This window comes from Dermacentor andersoni, chromosome 1 (genome assembly GCF_023375885.2).
Source record: "Dermacentor andersoni chromosome 1, qqDerAnde1_hic_scaffold, whole genome shotgun sequence".
Classification (NCBI taxonomy): Eukaryota; Metazoa; Arthropoda; class Arachnida; order Ixodida; family Ixodidae; genus Dermacentor; species Dermacentor andersoni.
Genome location: NC_092814.1, coordinates 12042473 through 12064579, shown reverse-complemented (window position 1 = coordinate 12064579; position 22107 = coordinate 12042473). Strand labels below are relative to the sequence as shown.

At 45.2% G+C, this 22107-nt stretch overlaps 1 protein-coding gene across 6 annotated transcripts in view; it reads right to left on the bottom strand.

Annotated features, from left to right (window-relative positions):
• Vps8 (vacuolar protein sorting 8) overlaps positions 1 to 22107 on the bottom strand; it is a 972138-nt gene that overhangs the window by 268138 nt on the left and 681893 nt on the right. For 5 of the 6 annotated variants that reach the window (XR_008608392.2, XM_055061192.2, XM_055061193.2 and 2 more), the window contains exon 27: positions 10832 to 10930. The exons of the other annotated variant lie outside the window; for it this stretch is intronic. Coding sequence is in view for 4 of the 5 variants with exons in the window: in XM_055061192.2 (XP_054917167.2) it covers positions 10832 to 10930 (99 nt within the window). In the remaining variant the exon portion in view is untranslated. The remainder of the gene's footprint in view (positions 1 to 10831; positions 10931 to 22107) is intronic. 6 annotated transcript variants of the gene reach the window in all.

Sequence of the window (22107 nt, the reverse complement as noted above, 5' to 3'; positions counted from 1 at the left end):
CTTCTTATGATATGACTAATAAAAATCGGGCTCCTCGGTTAGCCCCCTTTCTTCTCCTTTAAATATAAGTACAATAGCATTCAACTTGGAAAACACCCTCAAAGAGAAAGAAAACAATGACATAGCACATGGCAACACACAACACACAAGTAGTAAATACAACAGCATTCAACACAAAAAGAAATGTGCTCAAAGTAATATCTCTTGAGGTGACTACAGATCTTTGGTGCCCAGAATTTCGGGCTCTGACATTTATTTACCATTGCGGGGCACATTGTTACAGTGCTGCTTATAGTACATGTCTGTGGAGCTGGCAGTAGTGTGATTGCGGTGCAAGAAAAAGTGCAAGAAAAGGCGGCAGTGGCTGTTCAAAGACTAGCAGTGGCTCAAAGCCTCTTCTAAGAAGCTTCCAAATGAGCTCCCATGTCAACTGTGTGATGCTTTCACTTGATGCTTTCAACAATAAAAGTAGAATTACTCTGCGACCACTGACTCTGCTGGAGCACAATGGTGCTGCAGCATTTTCACGGCTGCACAGTGCTACGACTGGATTTTGGCTGTTGAAACCTTTACGCATAGATCACAGCCCCTATCCCATTTTTGTTCATTCAGACTGAGCACAGTCTCTCAGTGGGCCCAAGGCCAGCAATGATGACTAGGCACACTGTGGACATTAATAAATCATGCATATTTTTATCAGACTTACACAACTGGAAATCTGGCAAAATTTAAATCACAGCTTTGATTTGAGCATCTAACACATTTGTTAAAGATCCCCGTTCAGCACAGGAGCCGAGGGATGAGACAGCCTACCGACAAGGCAGAAACCAAAACAATGTTTATTCCCACTCCTCAAAGCCCCTTATATACAAGGTCCTTTCAGATTGTAGCGCCACATCATGGCCACAGGTGGCACCCTCTACATCCCTCCTTTTCACCTTTTGCGGGACAGGTCCCTACAAGTCCAACCGTCGCAGTGGTCTCACTATACGACTACAGCGAGTCTGTGTCACCGTTTCCTGTGGCGTTACTTCTGGCTGCATAGAATCTTCTTGAGGTGCTGCAGGTTGCACGATCTCGGGAGGGACAGATGGAGAAGCTGCCAGTTGAGCTGGGGTCACTTCTGAGGAATGAAGTATCAGGTGTCAACCATTACGCTGAAGGATGCCTTTGGGGGTCTGAACAAGGTAGGACTGTGGACACTGTGAGAGTAGTTCACCGATGCAGCGTGTCTGCGACCCATACATAGTCTTTAGGACTCAGAGGGGCCAATTGGATCGAAGCATGACGGCGATTGCAGTTCATCGCTAGCCGTGCCTTGTTCCAGAAGTCCTTTTCCTTGAAACTCGTGAGGCATGGTAACGACGGCACCCGTTGTTCCAGTAGTTTCGGGAGACAGGTTTGTCATTTTCTTCCCATCAGCGCTTGAGCCAGGGAAATGCCGTTGGGACCGGGCATGTCACGGTACGACAGTAAGGCAAGGTAGGACCTTTGAAGAGCAAGTCTTTGATTGTGCGCACCATGTGCTGTGCCTCTCCATTGCTCTGAGGGGACCTCGGGCTGCTGGTCTCGTGATGGAAGCCGTATGACCGTGCAAACTCGGCGAACTTGTTGGACACAAACTGTGGTCTGTTGTCGGTCCGGACTATGTGCAGTATGCAAAAACGGGCCATACAGCTCTTGATTGCCGAGATGACTGCTTGTGCCGTGGTGGACCCCACGGAGACTACTTAGGGAAACCTGGAATAATAATCAACAATCAGGACGTAATTGTGCCTTCTAAGTTGAAACAGATCGATGCCAAGGTGCTGCCATGGTCTGTCGGATGTCACCATGGACAACACAGACTCGGAATGCTGCACTCGAGTCTCGGCGCATATGGAACATTGGGTCACCATATGCTCAAGATGCATGTTACAGTTAGGCCACCAAACAGACTTCCTGGCCTGTTCTTGGCAGCAGTGCACTTCGTGTAAGAGGGCGAGGATGTCCTGGCACAAGGCTGACGGCATGACAAGTCGTCGGTCCAGCAGAAGGATGCCGTCGTATATGCTCAATCTGTCCCTCTCCTTCCAAAATGGAATAATCTGCAGAGCCACGTTATTTTTTTCTAGCCATCCTTTCATACAATACGTCATGACAACAGAGCAGACTCCATCTTGGGCTTGGTGTATGCGGACATTTTCTAGCTGTCTTGCTACAAGAGGCGGTAATTCCTTGAACACTTCACTGATAAACAACTCAAGGGTGTCTACCATGCGAGTAACTGGCAAATCAGAGGCAGCTTGTGACAGTATACACCGTAGCCAAGTGCTTTCCAGGCATATATTTCACCACGTACTGATATCGCATCAGTTTTATCCACATTCGTCGAATGCGAGGTGGCACGAGTTCTAGGTCCTTGTTAACCAAAAGGGTGACCAAAAGAAGGTGATCTGTCCCTACCTCGAAGCTTAGGCCAAAAAGGAACTCGTCGTACCGTGAAATGGCCCAAGTCACCGCGAGACCTTTCTTTTGTGTTTGACTATAACGTGCTTCCGTCGGAGTAAGCACCTTTGAAGCATACGCTACAGCCTGTCGAGTACTTTAAGGCTGGTCCTGTAGCAGTACAGCTCCCAGATCGTAGGAGCTAGCATCCGCGGATACTAGTGTGGTAGCAAGAATCATATTTTGCCATGCACGTGTCGGAGCTCAACAGAAACTTGAGGCGTGAGAAGGCCTTTTCTTGACTGGGACCTCAAGTCCACGTGCTGTTCTTGTTTAGGAGGGAACGAATGGGCTCTGTAATGTCGAATAAGTGAGGTATAAACCATGCAATGTGATTGGTCATTCCCAGCAATCGTCGTACTCCGCTGACGTCGGTCGGTGGCGGCACATCTTTGACAGCCTTCACCTTGTCTGGGTCTGGCGAGAACCCGTCCACCCCAATCACTACTCCAAGGAACTTGACAGAGCTGATCCTAAACGCCCACTTCTTTTGGTTAAGGGTGACACCCTCCTCCTCAAAGCGAGCTAGGACTGCAGTGCTCTTGACGACCTTTGCTGAAAATTAGAATGTCATCAATCAGGTTCATGACCCCAGGCAAGTGCTCAAGAACCCTCGAAATGAACTGCTAGAAATACCCTGGTGCTGTGGCTATAGCCAAAAGGGAGTCTCTTGTAACAGTACCGGCCACACGGCATTATAAATGTCGTGAATTCCTGGCTGTCGGCTCTCAGTTTCACCTGACGGAAACTAGACTGTGCATCCAACTGGCCAAGGATCTGTTCCACTGTCGGCAAGATGAAGCGCTCCCTTTCGATGACTTCGTTCAGCTTCGTCAGATCGACACAGATTCTGTAGCTGCCCAAGGATTTGGGCATGACAACAAGCCCGAAGCACCATTCAGTTGGTGTCTCTACCTTCCTTATGACGTCCTGCGACTCCAGGTCGTCTAGCTCTTTCTTGACAATGTCATTTAAAGTAATTGGAATCCACCTTGGGGAGCTCAAGGAAAATGGGCGAGCGCTCGGTTTAACGCGAATGCGATATTCGGCTTGCCAAAATTTTCCCAACCCTTGGAAAATCCTGGCTGTGGGGGAATGAACGCACTTGGCAGAATTCAGGAAGTAAATACCACCAAGGGCTTTAATTGCAGGGAGCCCAAGCAGGTGAGTACGCTGACGTTCAACCATGTACAAGGTCTGCACTGTGGACCTATCACCCCACTGTAAGGTTGCTTTAAAGGTACCAAGAACGTGCAGGCTCTGTTCACCAGGGCCCAAAACTTCCCCTTCAACATCACCCAGCAACCGCAGTCGACCTGGGAAAGATGGCGAGACAATAGAGACTTCAGCACCAGAGTCTATCTTAAGCTTGGCTGGGTGCCCATTCACTAGTATGTCTATGTACCTTGCTCCTCGTGAATGCACGTTGTGAAGTTCGATGGAACCCAGTAGCTCATTTCTGTTCTTCACGCACACTTCGGCAAAATGTCCTTGCTTTCTACAGTAGTGGCAAACTGATTTTCTGGCTGGGAAGTCTTTTCGAGAGTGACGCTGTTGTCCACAAAAGCCACATGATAACCTAGCCGGGTGCTCGGACTGGTCACGGAAATGTGGTGAAGAGGTGGGCGTATCATTTCGTCGAGCCAAGTCAATATTTAGCATTTCAGCAAGAGCATTATCCATAGTCAATCTAGCGAGTGATAACCGCTCTTTTTCTGCATCCTCGTGTATGCGGGCTTGGCAGAGTGCTTCCTCAGTGGTAAGTTTTGTGTACCGGCACAATTGATCAGACAGTTTCTCGTCACGTATGCCTACGACAAATCTGTCGCAAACAAGGCGGTCCTCAACGAGCGGGCTGTTATAGCTACAGCGCTTTACCAGGTTGCATAATGCCGAAAAAAAGTCATCCACAGATTCACCTGGCTGCTGAGTGTGGCGGTGGAAATGATGCCTTTTGTATATCTCATTTACTGAATGCACAAAGTGCGAATCTAACTTTTCTTTGACGGCAGTGAAAGAAAGTGCCTCTGGTGTTGACACCCCCAAGGACGAAAGAATGGTCCTGGCTTGCGGTCTCATACAGTAAAGAAGTCTTCACACCTGGACCTCGTCGCTGGCACTGTGGAGGCCGGCCACGAAAGCGTAATCCTTGAACGTCGAAATCCACGTTGGCTATTCTCCCAGGTTCGAAAATGTGAAGTACTCCGGTGGGTGCAGACCAGATGCGCCAGCGTGAATGATGTGCACTTTTGGTTCGGTGGTCTTGGCGCGGGAGGGTTCCGTGTCAGGTATGTCAGCGTTAACAGCTGGATCCCACTTCTGACACCATGTTCAGCTCAGGAGCCGAGGGATGAGGCAGACCACCGGCAAGGCGGAAACCAAAACAATATTTACTCACACACCTCAAAACCCCTTATATACAAGGTCCTTTCAGATTGTAACGCTACCTTATGGCCACAGGTGGCGACCTCTACAATCACATTATGCCATACTTTCTTTTTCCAGTGAACATATAGCTCTGATATAGTTACGGGAGGCATCCAAAATTACCCTTGTGGGGGTCCCATGATTGTGGCATGCGAGCCAAGCAGGTTGGGTAGAGGGGAAACCTTTCTCTTGCGGGTGGCGTATGGGAATTGCAAGCACTATCAGTGCCACCAGGTACATCACGTGAGATCCATCTGACTGCGCCCGAGTCTCTTTGGTCACCAGCAAGCGGCGAATATGGAAGTATCCGCCGTCGCTCCCATTTTCCCGCATGTGGTTAGTCAACTGCGTTTTTGCCTTGGTAATCGCAGCGGCGGCCCGTATCACCAGCTGGTAAGTCCAGAAGCCCTTCTTTACCTAGCATATTATTCTCTTCGAGGGAACCCTCAGTGATGTCAATTATAGCTAGCTGGCCTGCTCAAATTATTAGTTGCAATCGTAATAAATGCTTTCCGAGTGTACACGTGGGTGTCATGTACTGTTTCCTCGAGCTTGTACTGGACCACGGTTGTTAGGCAGAAATGCGATGACCATGGGACTCGGTGTGTCCCTCCCCCTTATCCCGACACATTTCATATTGTTATTTCATAAATAAATTGTTTGCAAAATAGCATACAATTGAGAAGCAGCAGCCCCCTCTAATCTTGATGACACGTGTCAATGATTTATTGATTTTTGATTAGCCCTTGCTTTGAATATGTTGCCTTGTTCGTAGACAAGGGTGAATATCAACATTTTTAAATACGAATTGAACACGAATAGTAAGCATCTATATTGAATCAAATATTGAATAGTCAAGTGCAGATGCATATATATATAGCTGGAATATTTATTTCTATAAAATTTGGTCACATGCCTGTATTGACGGTCCAAAAATGACAGCTATCAGGGACAAAGGATCAATTCCGGGGAACAAAGGCTAAGTTCCAAATACAAGATCCCTAATTGCCATTCAAAAACTGCATGAATAGCTTCTGAACAACATAAGAGCCTGGTTGCAAACAAGCTCTAAAATAAAACATGGCTGCTGTATGACTAGTTTTCCAAAAATGCAAAATAAATGGCTGCCAAGAAAAAGATCAGAGAGGTTGTGGAGAAAGAAAAAAAGAAAAAAAGCTGCTGAAGGATTTGCGTGCCGTTGGTGCATGTAAAAAACGGTCCATTGCAAGAGAAACATCACTGGTTGTAGGATAACCTGTTACATCGCTAGACTGCTAAGAAAACTAAATGAGAGACCACAGATTGCCATTTAGGCTTCCAGCACGATACCAAAAAGAAAACTTATGTTACCCATTTTGTTTCTGCATTGCTTCGAAAACATTTGTCGTTGACACACTTCTGATTAATTTGCGATACTTTGTTTAGCAGACGAAGATCTCAACAGTAACCAGACTTCAACAGTTGGTTGTTGCGAAATATTTGGTTAGTCTCGAATATTTCAAAATACCAAATAGTCCCTTTTCATATACGAATAATGAGTGAGTAGTATGCAATTTGTATTTAAACATTTGAATATTTGCCGATAGCTGCTTTTTCGTTTGCTGGCATGTACAACAGGTTATTTTCTTTTTTTTAAGTACGCTTCAGTTGACAATTTAGCACTCCATGGTGCTGCATTCCATGCACTGTTTAAGAATTATGTGACCACACCAGCCTGCTGGCAAGCAGTCTTTGTCATAAGTACAAGCACTGTAACCACAAATTTGCTCTCCTGCAGTTAAGTTCTATATACTTGTCACCAATGGTCATCATCGAAGCTTCGTGCAAAACCCAACTATTTTATAAATTTCATGGTTTCTTTTTTTTCTTTGAAAGTGGGAAACTCGAACTCACCTCTTCTAGTACACTACATCTTCAGGCTTGGAGTGGCACCTGACACCGGCAAAAACGCCGAGAGCAAGTGGGGCTATACTAATCCAGGTACAACCAAATTAGGAAGACCCACTAAGATTCAACAAGACACTCCCTCACCAGAACAGGAATTGGCCTCCCTGGTGCACTATTCGGCCACTTCCTCCCAAATGACTCACCCAATTACCCAACGGCCCTCAGTACCCAGCAGCTGACCAAGGCGGTGGTCAGACCTGTAACGCAGCAGAGGGTGCGTTACAGGTCTGGATCTCTGGACCCGGACAGGCTGCCAATGGAAACTGACCCTTGCAACATTTAACACCCATACCTCCATTCAAAGTAATAATGAACAGGTTAGAGAGGCTCATTCTATAACTAGCGATGAAGTTAGAAGGGCCTTGCAAGACATGAAACGGGGAAAAGCTGCAGGAGAAGATGGACTACCAGTCAATGTTGGCAGAAGATGGAGACATAATGCTTGAAAAACTAGCGGTCCTTTATACGAACTGTTTATCAACTTCAAGGGTACCAGAGAACTGGAAGAATGCCAACATTATACTAATCCACAAAAAGGGAGATGTTAAAGAATTGAAAAGTTATAGGCCCATTAGCTTACTTCCAATATTATATGAAATATTCACCAAGATAATCTCCAATAGAATAAGAGCAACACTAGACTTTAGTCAACCAAGGAAACAGGCAGGTTTCAGGAAGAGATACTCTACAATGGATCACATCCCTGTCATCAATCAGGTAATCGAGAAATCTGCGGAGTACAATCAGCCTCTCTATATGGCTTTCATAGATTACGAAAAGGCAATTGATTCAGTAGAGATACAAGCAGTCATAAAGGCATTACGTAATCAAGGAGTACAGGATGGTTACGTAAATATCTAGGAAAGTATCTACAGAGATTCCACAGCTACCTTTGTTCTCCACGAGAAAAGTATGACAATACCTAGAAAGAAAGGGGTCAGATAAGGAGACACAATCTCTCCAATGCTATTTACTGACTGCATGCCTGGAAGAAGTAGTATTCAAGCTATTAAACTGAGAAGGCTTAAAAGTGAAGATCAGTGGCATATATCTCAGCAACCTTCGGTTTGCAGATGACATTGTCCTGTTTGACAACACTGGGGACGAGTTACGACACATGATTGAGGACTTTAACAGGGAGAGTATAAGAGTGGGGTTGAACATTAATATGCAGAAGACAAAAATAATGATCAATAGCCGGGCAAGGGAACAAGAGTTCAGGATCGCCAGTCAGCCTCTTGAGTCTGTGAAGGAGTATGTTTATCTAGGTCAATTACTCACAGGGGACCCCGATCATGAGAAGGAAATTTACAGAAGAATAAAGATGGGTTAGAGCGCATTCGGCAGACATTGTCAAATCCTGACTGGAAAGTTACCATTATCATTAAAAAGAAAGGTGTACAATCAATGCATTCTACTTGGTACTGACGTATGGGGCAGAAACTTGGAGACTGACAAAGAAGCTCGAAAACAAGTTAAGGACCGACCAAAGAGCGATGGGATGAAGAATGTTAGGCGTAACATTAAGAGACAAGAAGAGAGTGGTGTGGATCAGAGAGCAAACAGGGAAAGCTGATACTCTAACTGACATTAAGAGAAAGAAATGGAGCTGGGCAGGTCAGGTAATGCGTAGGTTAGATAACCAGTGGACCATTAGGGTTACAGAATGGGTGCCAAGAGAAGGGAAGTGCAGTCAAGAAGAATAGGTGGGGTGATGAAATTAAGAAATTCGCAGGCGCTAGTTGGAATCGGTTGTCGCAGGACATGGGTAATTGGAGATCGCAGGGAGAGGCGTTCGCCCTGCAGTGGACATAAAATAGGCTGATGATGATGATTACAGCCTGCATATTAATGTCATCACACTCCCTGTCAATAAACGAGTAGCACCTCTTAGGTACCCGCAAAATGATGATGATGTCATCTAGTAAGTGCAGGTCCTGAACAATTTTTATGGCTTTCACTTTTATATTTCAAGTTCTAAAAATAATATGCCTGATCTTCAGGACTGTGGGCCAAGCCAACTCAGTAAACCCTAACCGTTGCTGCAGCAACAAATTGTGAAACTGCACTGTGCCATTGTCGCATCACTGTTGTCAGAAATATGCACTCTGCTCTTAGGGGGCAGGCTTTACATCAGGTCATCCAGGTTTTCCCTGAGTGTCTTTGCAAAATTCCCTGAGTGATGAAGAGCTATGTTTTATGTCAAGACGGGATGAAACCATATCGCCCGATGCTGTCACTCTCTAGTAAGCATATGAAAAAAATTTTTAAGAAAGCCGACCTAATTCAATTTGAATACTACGAAGTAGTGTTTATATGTTATTGAAAATGATAATAGAAGGGGACGAGGGGGTTAGTAATATACACAGGAAATAAAATGTCTTCGAAAAAAATTGCAAGTGGAGTCGGACATTCTCAAATACGAAAAAAAAGGAGATGCATACAGAAGCAAATATTTTCGAATATGAACTATTTCTATCAACTGATAGCAAGTTCAGTGGTATGAGGCCCGAACTTTGTCACAATTGAGATTCTCTCTCAACAGCTCGTAAGGCAACCTCAACTGTCCTGACATATATGTCAGGACAGTTGAGGTATACTTTCAGCACACACACAACACCTCAGTGTTGTGTTTCATTGCATTAAAGAGCTTATTTTTGTTTGGATGGGGGCCACCTGCATCCCAGCATCAGCCAACACTTCGTTTTTTCAGCTCAAACTCCTTCAAAACGGCAGCAGCGCGCTTCCTTTCCCGTTAATTCCTGAATGCGTAGGTCCTTTCTGTTCTTGTCCTCCTTCCGCCACTCGTTTGCTCCACTGACCATTTAAATCATCTTCTTGGTCAGTCGCACAGCCCACGGCCGATTTTTCAAACTTCCTATATATAGGGCCGCGAAAACGTTCGAAAAATCGGCCAGTTGGAAAAAATAAATGCATGTCACTTACTGCCCTTAGGGGCTCAAACCGCCACAGGCACATTCGAAAACGCTTGAAGGCCTGTCGGTACACGTATTAGGCATATCGGTGCTCATACTGTGACAGGCAATACCGGGTGCATGCGTGTATATTAAGGAATACATACTGTGACCAGTGGGAATAGCCCCTTCCCATGCGTGTTATGCTTCACTGCAATACTTTTGCGTATGGTTCATCAAGTAACATTTCTGTACAAAGGCGAAGCTGGCTTTCGGGAACTGCCATTATGCAACGCACCGTGCTTTCCAAGCTTCTTGGTCAATCGCGAGGACCACATAAGCGGAGTCCATGCCATTGCTGACAGCAGCGAATTATTTCAATAAAAAACACAGCACCCAACGGCAAGGAGCTTCATAGCGAACGTCGAAGCAGCCAGGCCTTGCGTTGCCACAGTGGTGGCTATGGCTGCCAGCGGATCTGCGTGCTAGAGCGCCGGTGCGAGGCGGCGAAGTAATCAAAATGGCAACGGTGGTGGCTTGATTACTGCCGTTTCGGACCTGCGGTCATGGCAAAACGTCCGGAAAATTGGACAGCGAAGAGTTCTTGCGTCCGAAATTTCAGACGTTCTGATACATTGACTCTATGGGGTACATGGTGGTGCCGTGAAGCCATCCAAATTATCGGGAATCCGGGAAGTTGGTCGTTGACTCTACACTGGCAACTCCTCCAGCCGACAACAGGGCGTCAAAGACGATTAATTACGATTCCTGTCTGTTACTCGAGCCAGCATTACCGTGACTTTCAACCCTTTAAATAATATTACAGCTAATTTTCCCTGATAGAGGCACAAGTTCCCTGAGTTTTCCCTGAGTTTTTCCAGACAACTCAAAATCCCTGAGAATTCCCAGTTTTCCCGGTTGGTAGACACCCTGTTACATGCAAGTTGGGGCATGCTGGCTGCTCAAAGCATCTGTTAGATATTACAAGCAAAACCCTCTGCATCATGTGGAAGCACAGTAGCTACAAGAAGCACACAAGAAAACATCAGACTCACCTCGAGGCTGCTGAGGAGCTGGTCTTGGAGAAGTGACTTCTCCTGCTCACTCACATCAGGGCTGGCAAAGATGCGCCGGGCGTATTCGAAGCTCTGCAGCTGCACAAGTTTTGTCCATTTGTTACTTTGTGCATGCCAGAGTATGTTGCCACGGATCCCCAGAATAGTGCAGTACACTGGCTGTGCCAGAGTGAAGATCTTGCACAAGTTGGAAACAGTACGTACACTGCGACAATTATCATTAGGTTACTCAGCTGCACTTGCAATGACAAGAATGCACATAAAATATCTGCCCTGTGTTCCTGTACACGTTGTGGTACTTGACAAGAAGGGAACTGCCAACACCAGTTGCAAGTTTTTGCTCCTTCTGCTTTAATCTTTTCTAAAACTCAACTGTCTAAAAAAATTTAGCATTTTCCAAGCTTAGCAAGACGCTGGATGGATGGCGGCTGGCGCCACCTAGCCTTTTGCTCCCTCTCCTATTTTTTTTTCTTTATATCTCCTTCTCCTTTAACTAGTTTTCACTCCCTTCCTCCCCCCAAAATAAATATCTAAAATAGTATAGAAAACATTAGCTCCCCGATTTATGGTATTATCTTTCCCTTGACTTCCTCCACCAATCCTCTAGCCTCCCCTTTGTCACTGCCACTCTTTTCTCGTCTATTTGCCCTCGTTCCTCGGGAAAACCTAATGCTCCTTCCATATCTGTGACTGTTCCTTCAGCCAGAGTTGGGCGAAGGTCTGTGCATCTCAGCACTATATGCTCTGTGGTCTCCATTTCGGCTCCGCAAGCTGTGCACAAAAGGTCCACGTCTTCAAATTTAGCCCTGTATGTTTTCGTTCTCAAAAGCCCCGTCCTAGCTTCGAATAATAGTGAGCTGCCCCGCGAGTTATCAAATGATCAGGGCCTTAGCAACAGTGTTGCTAACTGTAGAACAATTACCTCCCATGCAGGATCGTTTATAGAATTTTTGCTGCTTGGTAGGGCCGTCTGCGACAACATTTCAGGGCTATTTTACCTTGCCCAGGCATTTTTTTATTCATGCCGCAAGTAAACCCTAGGAAACTTCAGAAAATGCACATAATCCACTGAAACTAAATATACAAAGCTCAGCCACTATGCATTTACAGTACCTGTTTTTGGTTGACTGACTCAGGGCAGCAGACAAGAGGAACACATTTCATGTTTGTTCAACCGTGGCTGACACGACTATTGAAAGACCTCTGGCAAAAGACCATTGGAGGAAGCTTCACTAGAAGAATGTGCAAAAGGCTGGACCAATTCAATCAGTATGCATTTAAAGTTGGATTCTTCTGACTGTAGAAAGCAGCACTTTGAATGAAAATCAGTATGCTTAAACATTAAAGCCCAATGCTTACTAATCCATAACTCTGTGCTAAAAACTACATCGCACATCTGTGAACTGCTAGAGCACCTCCACTGCGTGATATTATATACATGAAATTGTTATGTCTATAAAAGCTTTGTAAAAGTCATAAATTAGTGGCATATTTCAGAGTGGTATATTTATTTATTTATTAACATGTACCAAGAGGGCATTATTGTCGTGAAGGTTCATTACAAGATTTAAAAAAAAAGGCTACTATGAAAACTAAAAAAATAAAACAAAAATCAGTGTCAGTAACACTCATACTACACGTGTCAGTTAGTGTGCGTCAAAAAGACACAAGAGGTGGAGTGTGCATAGGTTAACACATTTGCAACATGACTGCGTTACACGCGTCACTTCAGTAAGATGGCCAATGACAACCATATTAGGTAAGTATAAGTAATTAGTAATAAGTAATTAGGTAAGTAGGTATAAGGTAAATTGTGCCCCTCATGTATTGTGTGTGGAAAAAATTATGACTGGAACTCTGTGGTGGAGCACCTAATTTCTCTCATTTTCTTACTATTATCCTTTCTTTGGGAATAATATGTGGGAGGCTTCAAGTACTTCTGGCAATTGATGCCATGGGCTAAATAGTTTATTACATTTATTATTAGGTGCAGTTTAGAGAATTAGTGATACTGAGTTTGAATTGTGAATGGCCTTAATAAAATATCTTCCCACAGTAAGTAGATTTTTAACATTTTCTTTATTTCCCCGAAAATCTCATATATTGTGCAGTGGATGGGGAGCAAAACAATTTCTCCCTTCTCATGTATTCAGATAGCAGCCCTTCAGGTAAAGCTCATAAGCTGGCAATATGTAAGCTCAAGGGCACAACCTCAAGTGTTCACTGGCTCATGAGACAGAGTGTGCTCAGATGTCAGATAAGGACAGCCCACTGACTATTTTTTCATTTCAATTAAATTTTTATATGATGTAACAAAATCCCTCCACATATCAGAAACAAGGTTATTTGTTTCAGTGCATGCCTTTGTTTCCACATGAAAAGTCTTCAACTGAGACAAGGTGGAAATACAGCGCTCTGAGTGTAAAAAAATTTGCTAGGCGTTTACACAACTTTGTTAATGGAAATAAAATAAACTCATTTGTCTGGGCAAGACCACAACACAGAAAAAAAGGAATACTTAGCTTTTGAAGAAAATGCTAAAGAAATTGGCTTTTCTATTGCAATTTTTTGTTGTGTCTTCTTGCCACGAGTTTTGTGGCACAAGGGCAAAGTATGGCCAAAGTGCGCCAGAACAGTGTTAAACAGTTCGAAGTGGAGCATTGAATTACAAGAGGTGAGAGTGATGGGGCTGTAAAAGGGTCTAAAACATAGTCACTGTAAAGTGCATAAAATCTACATGTAATAAGATAATGGCAATGACTAATGACATGTACTTTGAAGATGAAAAATGCATCGTGAATAAATGATACCATATACAAAATATGTCAGATGCAAAAATTGGCATGAAGCCCTACTGCCTAAACAGAACCCTTTAAACACAAGGACCTGGAGGCATGTGCTATACTAAACACTATCGCAGCAGCGTCCTCTGGCGAGAAGGTCTGCTATGAATTTCTTGGGCTAATTACATGCAACACGACGTCATTCAAGAACTTTAGAACTGCATGGGTGTTAAAAAACGGTTCTGCACCTAAAAACATAACTGGATGGAGAAGGACATGATAGCAGTAGGCTAGAAAAAAATTTTTCTTTCTGTTTCGGCTTCCCGACACTCCAGGAGAATGTGGAGGACAGTCAGCCTCTCACCCCATCTACCACACATTTGTGGTTAATCATAAGTCAGCAAAAAACTGTGGGTGCCATATGTGTGTCCTATTCCGAGTCGACAGAGCAGGAAATCAGTTCATCACGTTTTCGTTGTGGAAGGCCAGAAACCTAATCGTGGCTTAATCAAGTAAAGCTTATTATTTCTTTCAGCGTCCTACAAGTGTTGCCAGTAGCTTCGCAGTTTCTTTCATAGGAAAGGCTTCAGAATCTGTTACAGAAACAGCAGCTGTAAGATTAATAGCGTGTGATGTAACTGATGTGGCCATTTGGTCTTCTAGCACATTACCATCAATGCCTCTCCAACCAGGCATCCAGCGTATAATAACATGCTGGTTAGTTATACGAGGTGTGACGAAAAAAAAAAAAAAAAAAGCAAGACTGGTCCAATAAATTATTGTACTTGCAGAATCAGTTCTCTGTGACATTATCACTTTCAAAGTAATCCCCTTCAGCGTTCACACACTTCTGAATTCGGTGCTGCCATTGCTGGTAACAGTTCTGGAACTAGGTTTTTGGAAGGCCCTTCAGGAGATTTTCTGCTTTTGGCTGAACCTCTTCAACTGAGGTAAAATGGGTTCCCTTTAAGCAAGATTTAACTTTAGGAAATAAAAAAAGTTGCATCGAGCCAAATTAGGTGAATAAGGAGGATGCCCCATCACAGTAATGTTTTTTCTGGTCAGAAACTGCTTGACAGATAGGGCCGTGTGAGCAGGTTCATTGTCCTGGTGCAACAGCCATCCATCACTCCACAACTGTGACCTTCTTTTCCTAATTTTTTTTCACGAAGACCTTTTAGTACTTCAATGAAGTAGTGTTGATTAACAGTCTGACCACTGGGAACCAACTCAATCATTACAATTCCATTAGTGTCGAAGAAGACAATTAACATTGCCTTGACTTTTGATTTTGCAGCGGTGGCGTAGAGGTAGAACACCCGCCTCGCGTGCAAGAGGTCCGGGTTTCGAATCCCGGTGCCGCGCAATTTTCCACAGGATTAAAAAAAAATCCGCGTGTTGATAAAATTGCATAAACAGGCCTGGAGTGTGGCCTGATCCCGGTGACCAGAACCGGTAACGCACTCCCTGGCAGGATTGGCCACCCTGGTGCAGTACTTGGCCACAACCTCCTATATGAACACAACAATCAAACCCCGGTCCTCAGTCCCCAGCAGCTGCGAAGCAACTGACCACGGCGGCGGTCAGACCTGCGACGCTGCAGAGGGTGCTAAGAATCCCTGGCTCCGGACAGGCCGCCATTGGAATATGAACCTGGCAACGTTTAACGCTAGAACGTTATCTAGTGAGGCGAGTCTAGCAGTGCTATTGGAGAATTAGAGGGCAGTAAATGGGATATAATAGGGCTCAGTAAAGTTAGGAGGCCAAAAGAAGCATATACAGTGCTAAAAAGCGGGCACATCCTGTGCTACCGGGGCTTAGCGGAGAGACGAGAACTAGGAGTCGGATTCCTGATTAATAAGAACATAGCTGGTAACATACAGGAATTCTATAGCATTAACGAGAGAGTGGCAGGTCTTGTTGTGAAACTTAATAAGAAGTACAAAATGAAGGTCGCACAGGTCTACGCCCCTACATCCAGTCATGATGACCAGGAAGTCGAAAGCTTCTATGAAGACGTGGAATCGGCGTTGGGTAAAGTCAAAACAAAATACAGTATACTGATGGGCGACTTCAATGCCAAGGAAGGCAAGAAGCAGGCTGGAGACAAGGCAGTGGGGGAATATGGCATAGGCACTAGGAATAGCAGGGGAGAGTTATTAGTAGAGTTTGCGGAACAGAATGATATGCGGATAATGAATACCTTCTTCCGCAAGCGAGATAGCCGAAAGTGGACGTGGAGGAGCCCGAACGGCGAGACTAGAAATGAAATAGACTTCATACTCTGCGCTAACCCTGGCATCATACAAGATGTGGACGTGCTCGGCAAGGTGCGCTGCAGTGACCACAGGATGGTAAGAACTGGAATAAGCCTAGACCTGAGGAGGGAACGGAAGAAACTGGTACGTAAGAAGCCGATCAATGAGTTAGCGGTAAGAGGGAAAATAGAGGAATTCCTGATCAAGCTACAGAACAGGTATTCGGCTTTAACTCAGGAAGAGGACCTTAGTGTTGAAGCAATGAACGACAATCTTGTGGGCATCATTAAGGAGTGTGCAATAGAAGTCGGTGGTAACTCCGTTAGACAGGATACCAGTAAGCTATCGCAGGAGACGAAAGATCTGATCAGGAAACGCCAATGTATGAAAGCCTCTAACCCTATAGCTAGAATAGAACTGGCAGAACTTTCGAAGTTAATCAACAAGCGTAACACAGCTGGCATAAGGAAGTATAATATGAATAGAATTGAACATGCTCTCAGGAACGGAGGAAGCCTAAAAGCAGTGAAGAAGAAACTAGGAATAAGCAAGAACCAGTTGTATGCGTTGAGACAAAGCCGGCAATATCATTACTAATATGGATGCGATAGTTCAAGTGGCTGAGGAGTTCTATAGAGAATTATACAGTACCAAGTGGCACCCACGACGATAACTGGAGAGAGAATAGTCTAGAGGAATTCGAAATCCCACAGGTAACACCGGAAGAAGTAAAGAAAACCTTGGTAGCTATGCAAAGGGGGAAGGCAGCTGGGGAGGATCAGGTAACAGCAGATTTGTTGAAGGATGGTGGGCAGATTGTTCTAGAGAAACTGGCCACCCTGTATACGCAATGCCTCATGACTTCGAGGATACCGGAATCTTGGAAAAACGCTAACATAATCCTAATCCATAAGAAAGGGGACGCCAAAGACTTGAAAAATTATAGACCGATCAGTTTATTGTCCGTTGCCTACAAAGTATTTACTAAGGTAATTGCAAATAGAATCAGGAACACCTTAGACTTCCGTCAACCAAAGGACCAGGCAGGATTCCGTAAAGGCTACTCAACAATAGACCATATTCACACTATCAATCAGGTGATAGAAAAATGTGCGGAATATAACCAACCTTTATATATAGCTTTCATTGATTACGAGAAAGCGTTTGATTCAGTCGAAACCTCAGCAGTCATGGAGGCATTGCGTAATCAGGGTGTAGACAAGCCGGATGTAAATATACTGAAAGATATCTATAGCGGCTCCACAGCCACCGTAGTCCTCCATAAAGAAAGCAACAAAATCCCAATAAAGAAAGGCGTCAGGCAGGGAGATACGATCTCTCCGATGCTATTCACAGCGTGTTTACAGGAGGTATTCAGAGACCTGGATTGGGAAGAATTGGGGATAAGAGTTAATGGAGAATACCTTAGTAACTTGCGATTCGCTGATGATATTGCCTTGCTTAGTAACTCAGGGGACCAACTGCAATGCATGCTCACTGACCTGGAGAGGCAAAGCCGAAGGGTGGGTCTAAAAATTAATCTGCAGAAAACTAAAGTAATGTTTAACAGTCTCGGAAGGGAACAGCAGTTTACAATAGGTAGTGAGACACTGGAAGTGGTAAGGGAATACATCTACTTAGGACAGGTAGTGACTGTGGATCCGGATCATGAGACTGAAATAATCAGAAGAATAAGAATGGGCTGGGGTGCGTTTGGCAGGCATTCTCAGATCATGAACAGCAGGTTGCCATTATCCCTCAAAAGAAATGTTTATAACAGCTGTGTCTTACCAGTACTCACGTACGGGGCAGAAACCTGGAGGCTTACGAAAAGGGTTCTACTTAAATTGAGGACGACGCAACGAGCTATGGAAAGAAGAATGATTGGTATAACGTTAAAGGACAAGAAAAGAGCAGATTGGGTGAGGAAACAAACGCGAGTTAATGATATCTTAGTTGAAATCAAGAAAAAGAAATGGGCATGGGCAGGACACGTAATGAGGAGGGAAGATAACCGATGGTCATTAAGAGTTACGAAATGGATTCCAAGGGAAGGAAAGCGCAGCAGAGGGCGGCAGAAAGTTAGGTGGGCGGATGAGATTAAGAAGTTTGCAGGGAAAACATGGCCACAATTAGTACATGACCGGGGTAGTTGGAGAAGTATGGGAGAGGCCTTTGCCCTGCAGTGGGCATAACCAGGCTGATGATGATGATGATGACTTTTGATTTTGACATGCGTGCTTTTTTGGGTCTTGGGGATCCTGGAGACTTCCATTGCATTGACTGGCGCTTACTTTCTGTGTCATAGGTAAAAATCCATGTCTCATCACATGTTACAACAGATTCCAACAAATTTGGTTCGTTTGCAATGCGTTCTAACATGTCCACACACACACGTCCTTACGGCACTGTTTTTGGCCACCGGACAGAACTTGTGGAACAACCTTCGCACAAATCTTCCTCATGTGTAAGTCCATTAAAATGCATCGAACAGCTTCCCTATCCAAGTTAACCAACTCTGCCACTGTACGAACATTTAATCTTTGGTCACCATGGATCACATCACGAACTTTGGCAATGTTTTGGTCTGTAATCACTGACCTTGGGCGCCCAGCACATTCATCATCTTCCACACTGTCCCTTCCCCCTGAAAACAGCTTACGCCATTCAAACACACGTGCACGAGACAAAGTTTCATCTCCATAAGCCTCGGTTAACATTTGAAATGTTCTTGTGGCAGATTTCTTAAATTTAACAAGAAACGATGTTGATTCACTGTTCGGTTTTTACATCAGACATTTTTCAGGCAGCATGCACGTGTTCACTCAGTGACGCAGCACTCCCAACTGGCCTGATTGGTTCCGTCGAAACTGGCTGCATGAATAGAGGAGGTGTGTGCGATGACATCAGCAAAGCACCTGTTGCCAACTACACCCTTTTTTCAAGCTACAGACTTAGTCTCGTTTCTTTTGTGTCACACCTTGTATATGCTCTACATGGAGAGGAACTGAGCTCAATGAGTACAGGACATTTGTGTTTACAAAGCGACTTCAAGGCTTTTACAACACTTTGGGAGTCTGTAAATATAATAGTTTTTTGAAGCACTGATTTCCTTACATGCTTTACAGCAAACAATAGTGCATAGGCCTCAGCCGTAAAGATACTTGTTTGCGGGTGCAGGACATCAGATTTCGAGAAGGATGGGCCGACGGCTGCATAAGATACCCAGACATGCGACTTAGAAGCGTCTGCGTAAAACTCTGTGCAAGAGTACTAGGACTGAAGTTGTAGGAAATGCAATCTAATATGTGCCTCTGGCACGTTGTGTCACACTCAATGAGCTGGCACTGCCATGGCGTTGTTGTGCCGTGCTGTCTTCTGGTGTCATAAGTAGCACTCGCTACCATTGTTATCTGCAATTTTCGCATGATGGAGCTGCGACCTCCATGTCTATGCTTTTCTATGAAGTCATTAGGCCAATCAGGTGTGATCATGCCACTTGTGTAATAGCCAATGGCATGATGCAACCTGTCCTTGAAATGCTATATAGGTCAAATAAACACCACACTGGCCAGACCCTCTCACCCGGAAGAAGCGTTACCGCCAACCTCACTGAGTCGTCTTCCCAAACACTAGGCCCCTCCATCAGCTGGTTTCGGGTGCAACGCTACAGAATAGCAATGAGGACGTAGAAGAATATGCTGTGCCTCAAATGCCGTAAGTGGCAACATTACTTATCTATTTCAATTCTCTACTGCTTCCTCACATGACTCTTCAGCTTCTCCGAATGCCTCAGCTGCTGTCGGCCTAGGCCTTCTTTATTCGTCTACAGCCATCTGCGGCAACACCATATTGCCTTTCTTCCTTCCGCTTCCCCAGCCATATTTCTGCTTGCGACGTTACAGAATCGCATCTCTCTTTTCAAACCTTCCTCTGTTCCTCCAATTACCTGGCACGTCTCCGATTCCTGAAAAAAAATTCTAAGTACACCTGAAGGCAGCTGGCAGTAGCGGAAGGGAGGAGAAGTGTAGAGCATCGGCGCTCATTAGTGTCTTGGACAGGGAAGGCCAATAGAAATACTTCGCAGAAGAGGAACCGGCTCAGGCACAAGCGAGAACTACAGCTGCGACAGGAGGACGAAATGTGGCCCAGACACCCAGTATGTTGACTACAGACGCAACAGCCACGAAGAACGAGTACGAGGAGCTACTGAAACTCTTGGACCGGCTATTCTTGAAAACTACAAATATCCTGGCGGAGAGACATCTGTTCACAAGCCGAAAGCAGCTGCCAGGTGAGAGTTTCATGGAATACATCACGGCCTTCAAGGAGAAATCCCTCGCTTGCAAATTCGGTGCAACGTACAACAACCAGATTGGAGATCAAATTATTTATGGAATCGCCAACCCACATGTCCGAAGCAAGCTGTTGTCTTATGGCAAACATTTGTCCTTGGATAAAGCCAAAGAAATCGACCAAGAATTGGAAATGACGCAGAAAGACAAGCAAGCGTGTGGCGACACCGTGAGCGTCCAGCGCCAAGCATGCGGCGACGCCAAGGGCATCCAGCGCCAAGCATGCGGCGACGGCAAGAGTGTTCAGCGTGTCAGAGTGGCGCAAGATGGCAGTTCGGTGGCACGGTGTTCAGGTATAAGATGGCCAAGGCCGGATGGGATGGCATACTCAAGATGGCTGCGCGTGCTCACACACTTGCCTGATGCGTCAGCAAGACGGCGTTCAAACCAGGGACAATCGGTCGAATGAAAATCGTTCATGTTCTATGGATTAAATTGGTCCATTTTACTGATGCGGAAGCTTGGGGCACTTCGCGTCTTCAAGAAATTGTCCAGCCAGGAACAAAACTTGAAACTTCTGCCACATCAAGGGACACCTGGCTACCGTTTGTCGGAAGAAACAAGGCGCATCACCTTTTCAAAATGTTACTCCAGTGCAAGTGGAAAATGCCCAAATGGCATTGGTTCTCTCCGTGAATACTTCACTTCCAAGCACGAGGGACTTAAAGGGACACTAAAGGTTAATATTAAGTCAACGTGGACTGTTGAAATACCATCCCAGAAGCCTCGAAACGCTTGTTTCGTGCGAAGAAGAGACTTATTTTAAGAGAAAATGTGTTCTGAAGCGTCTGCATACCTCTAGCACAGTTCAAATCACCCGCCCTCTGATCGAGGAGTATTGACGTCATGGTCTCATAGTGACGTTGCGCCGTCAGTGAGTAAAACCATAGTAAAACGGCTCCCGCAGATGGCGCTACGGCTTTTCTGCACAAAATGCAAACGCGCGGCCAGAAACAGAGCCAAGACAGAGCCGACAGTAGCTTGAAAGCGGAACTGTGGTGGCTAGCGGAAGGGAAAGCGCACGACAATAAGCTGGTTCTTTATTCCATGACGCCAACTTTGACGCTCGTTGCAATGGATGACCCTGACAACGACACATTAGCTCGCGATGCTGGGCTCGAGTTCAGCGATTTAAGCACTGATGAACGTGACCTGCTATTGAGGGCTCGCGCTGCCGGCGCCGTTGCATACTATTATGACGGCGGCCTGCTTTGAAAGGCACTTCACGTGACTTCAGTAAGTCGGCGTTGAACTCGTAATCCTCTGGATGAAATTGCAGTGAGCACACTACGTGATTTCTCGGCTCTTTGCCAGCGCGCTGTGGCAGAGGTACAGCACTTAACCACTTCGAACGGAGAGGTTCAGTTGTTGGCACACAGTGATAAGTAACATTGGATTCGCCGCTGCAACTGCCCTTGGCCAAGTTCCGCGGACCGTTCGCGCATCCCACGACATCACATGGATGTGGCATTCTCGCTGCTTGTTCCAAATGCAAGTTTCGCGAGCCAGCAGGACCACCGCAGCACGACACGATAAAGAAACAACTGAAACTCCAAAGCGCGTGCGGCGCAAAGTCGAGCGCGCAGAGTCGAGCGAAAACGAAACCTTTTGATCACCCATACTATTCAAGGGTAACGTCAAAATGTTATTTTTTCTTAGAATCGAATAGAAGTAGACAAGTAGCATTTTCTTCCGTCTTACAATCTAATGAAATTATCTTTTTAATACGAGTAGTTGAGTACTAGTGACATAAATTATGATGACGAGTGCTTTCGTCATCGGGCTAGTACCGGAATGTCGCTGGGGGGTCTCAAATCGTGTCATGCATTTACCTCAATTTCTCGGTCACTAAAGCTCTG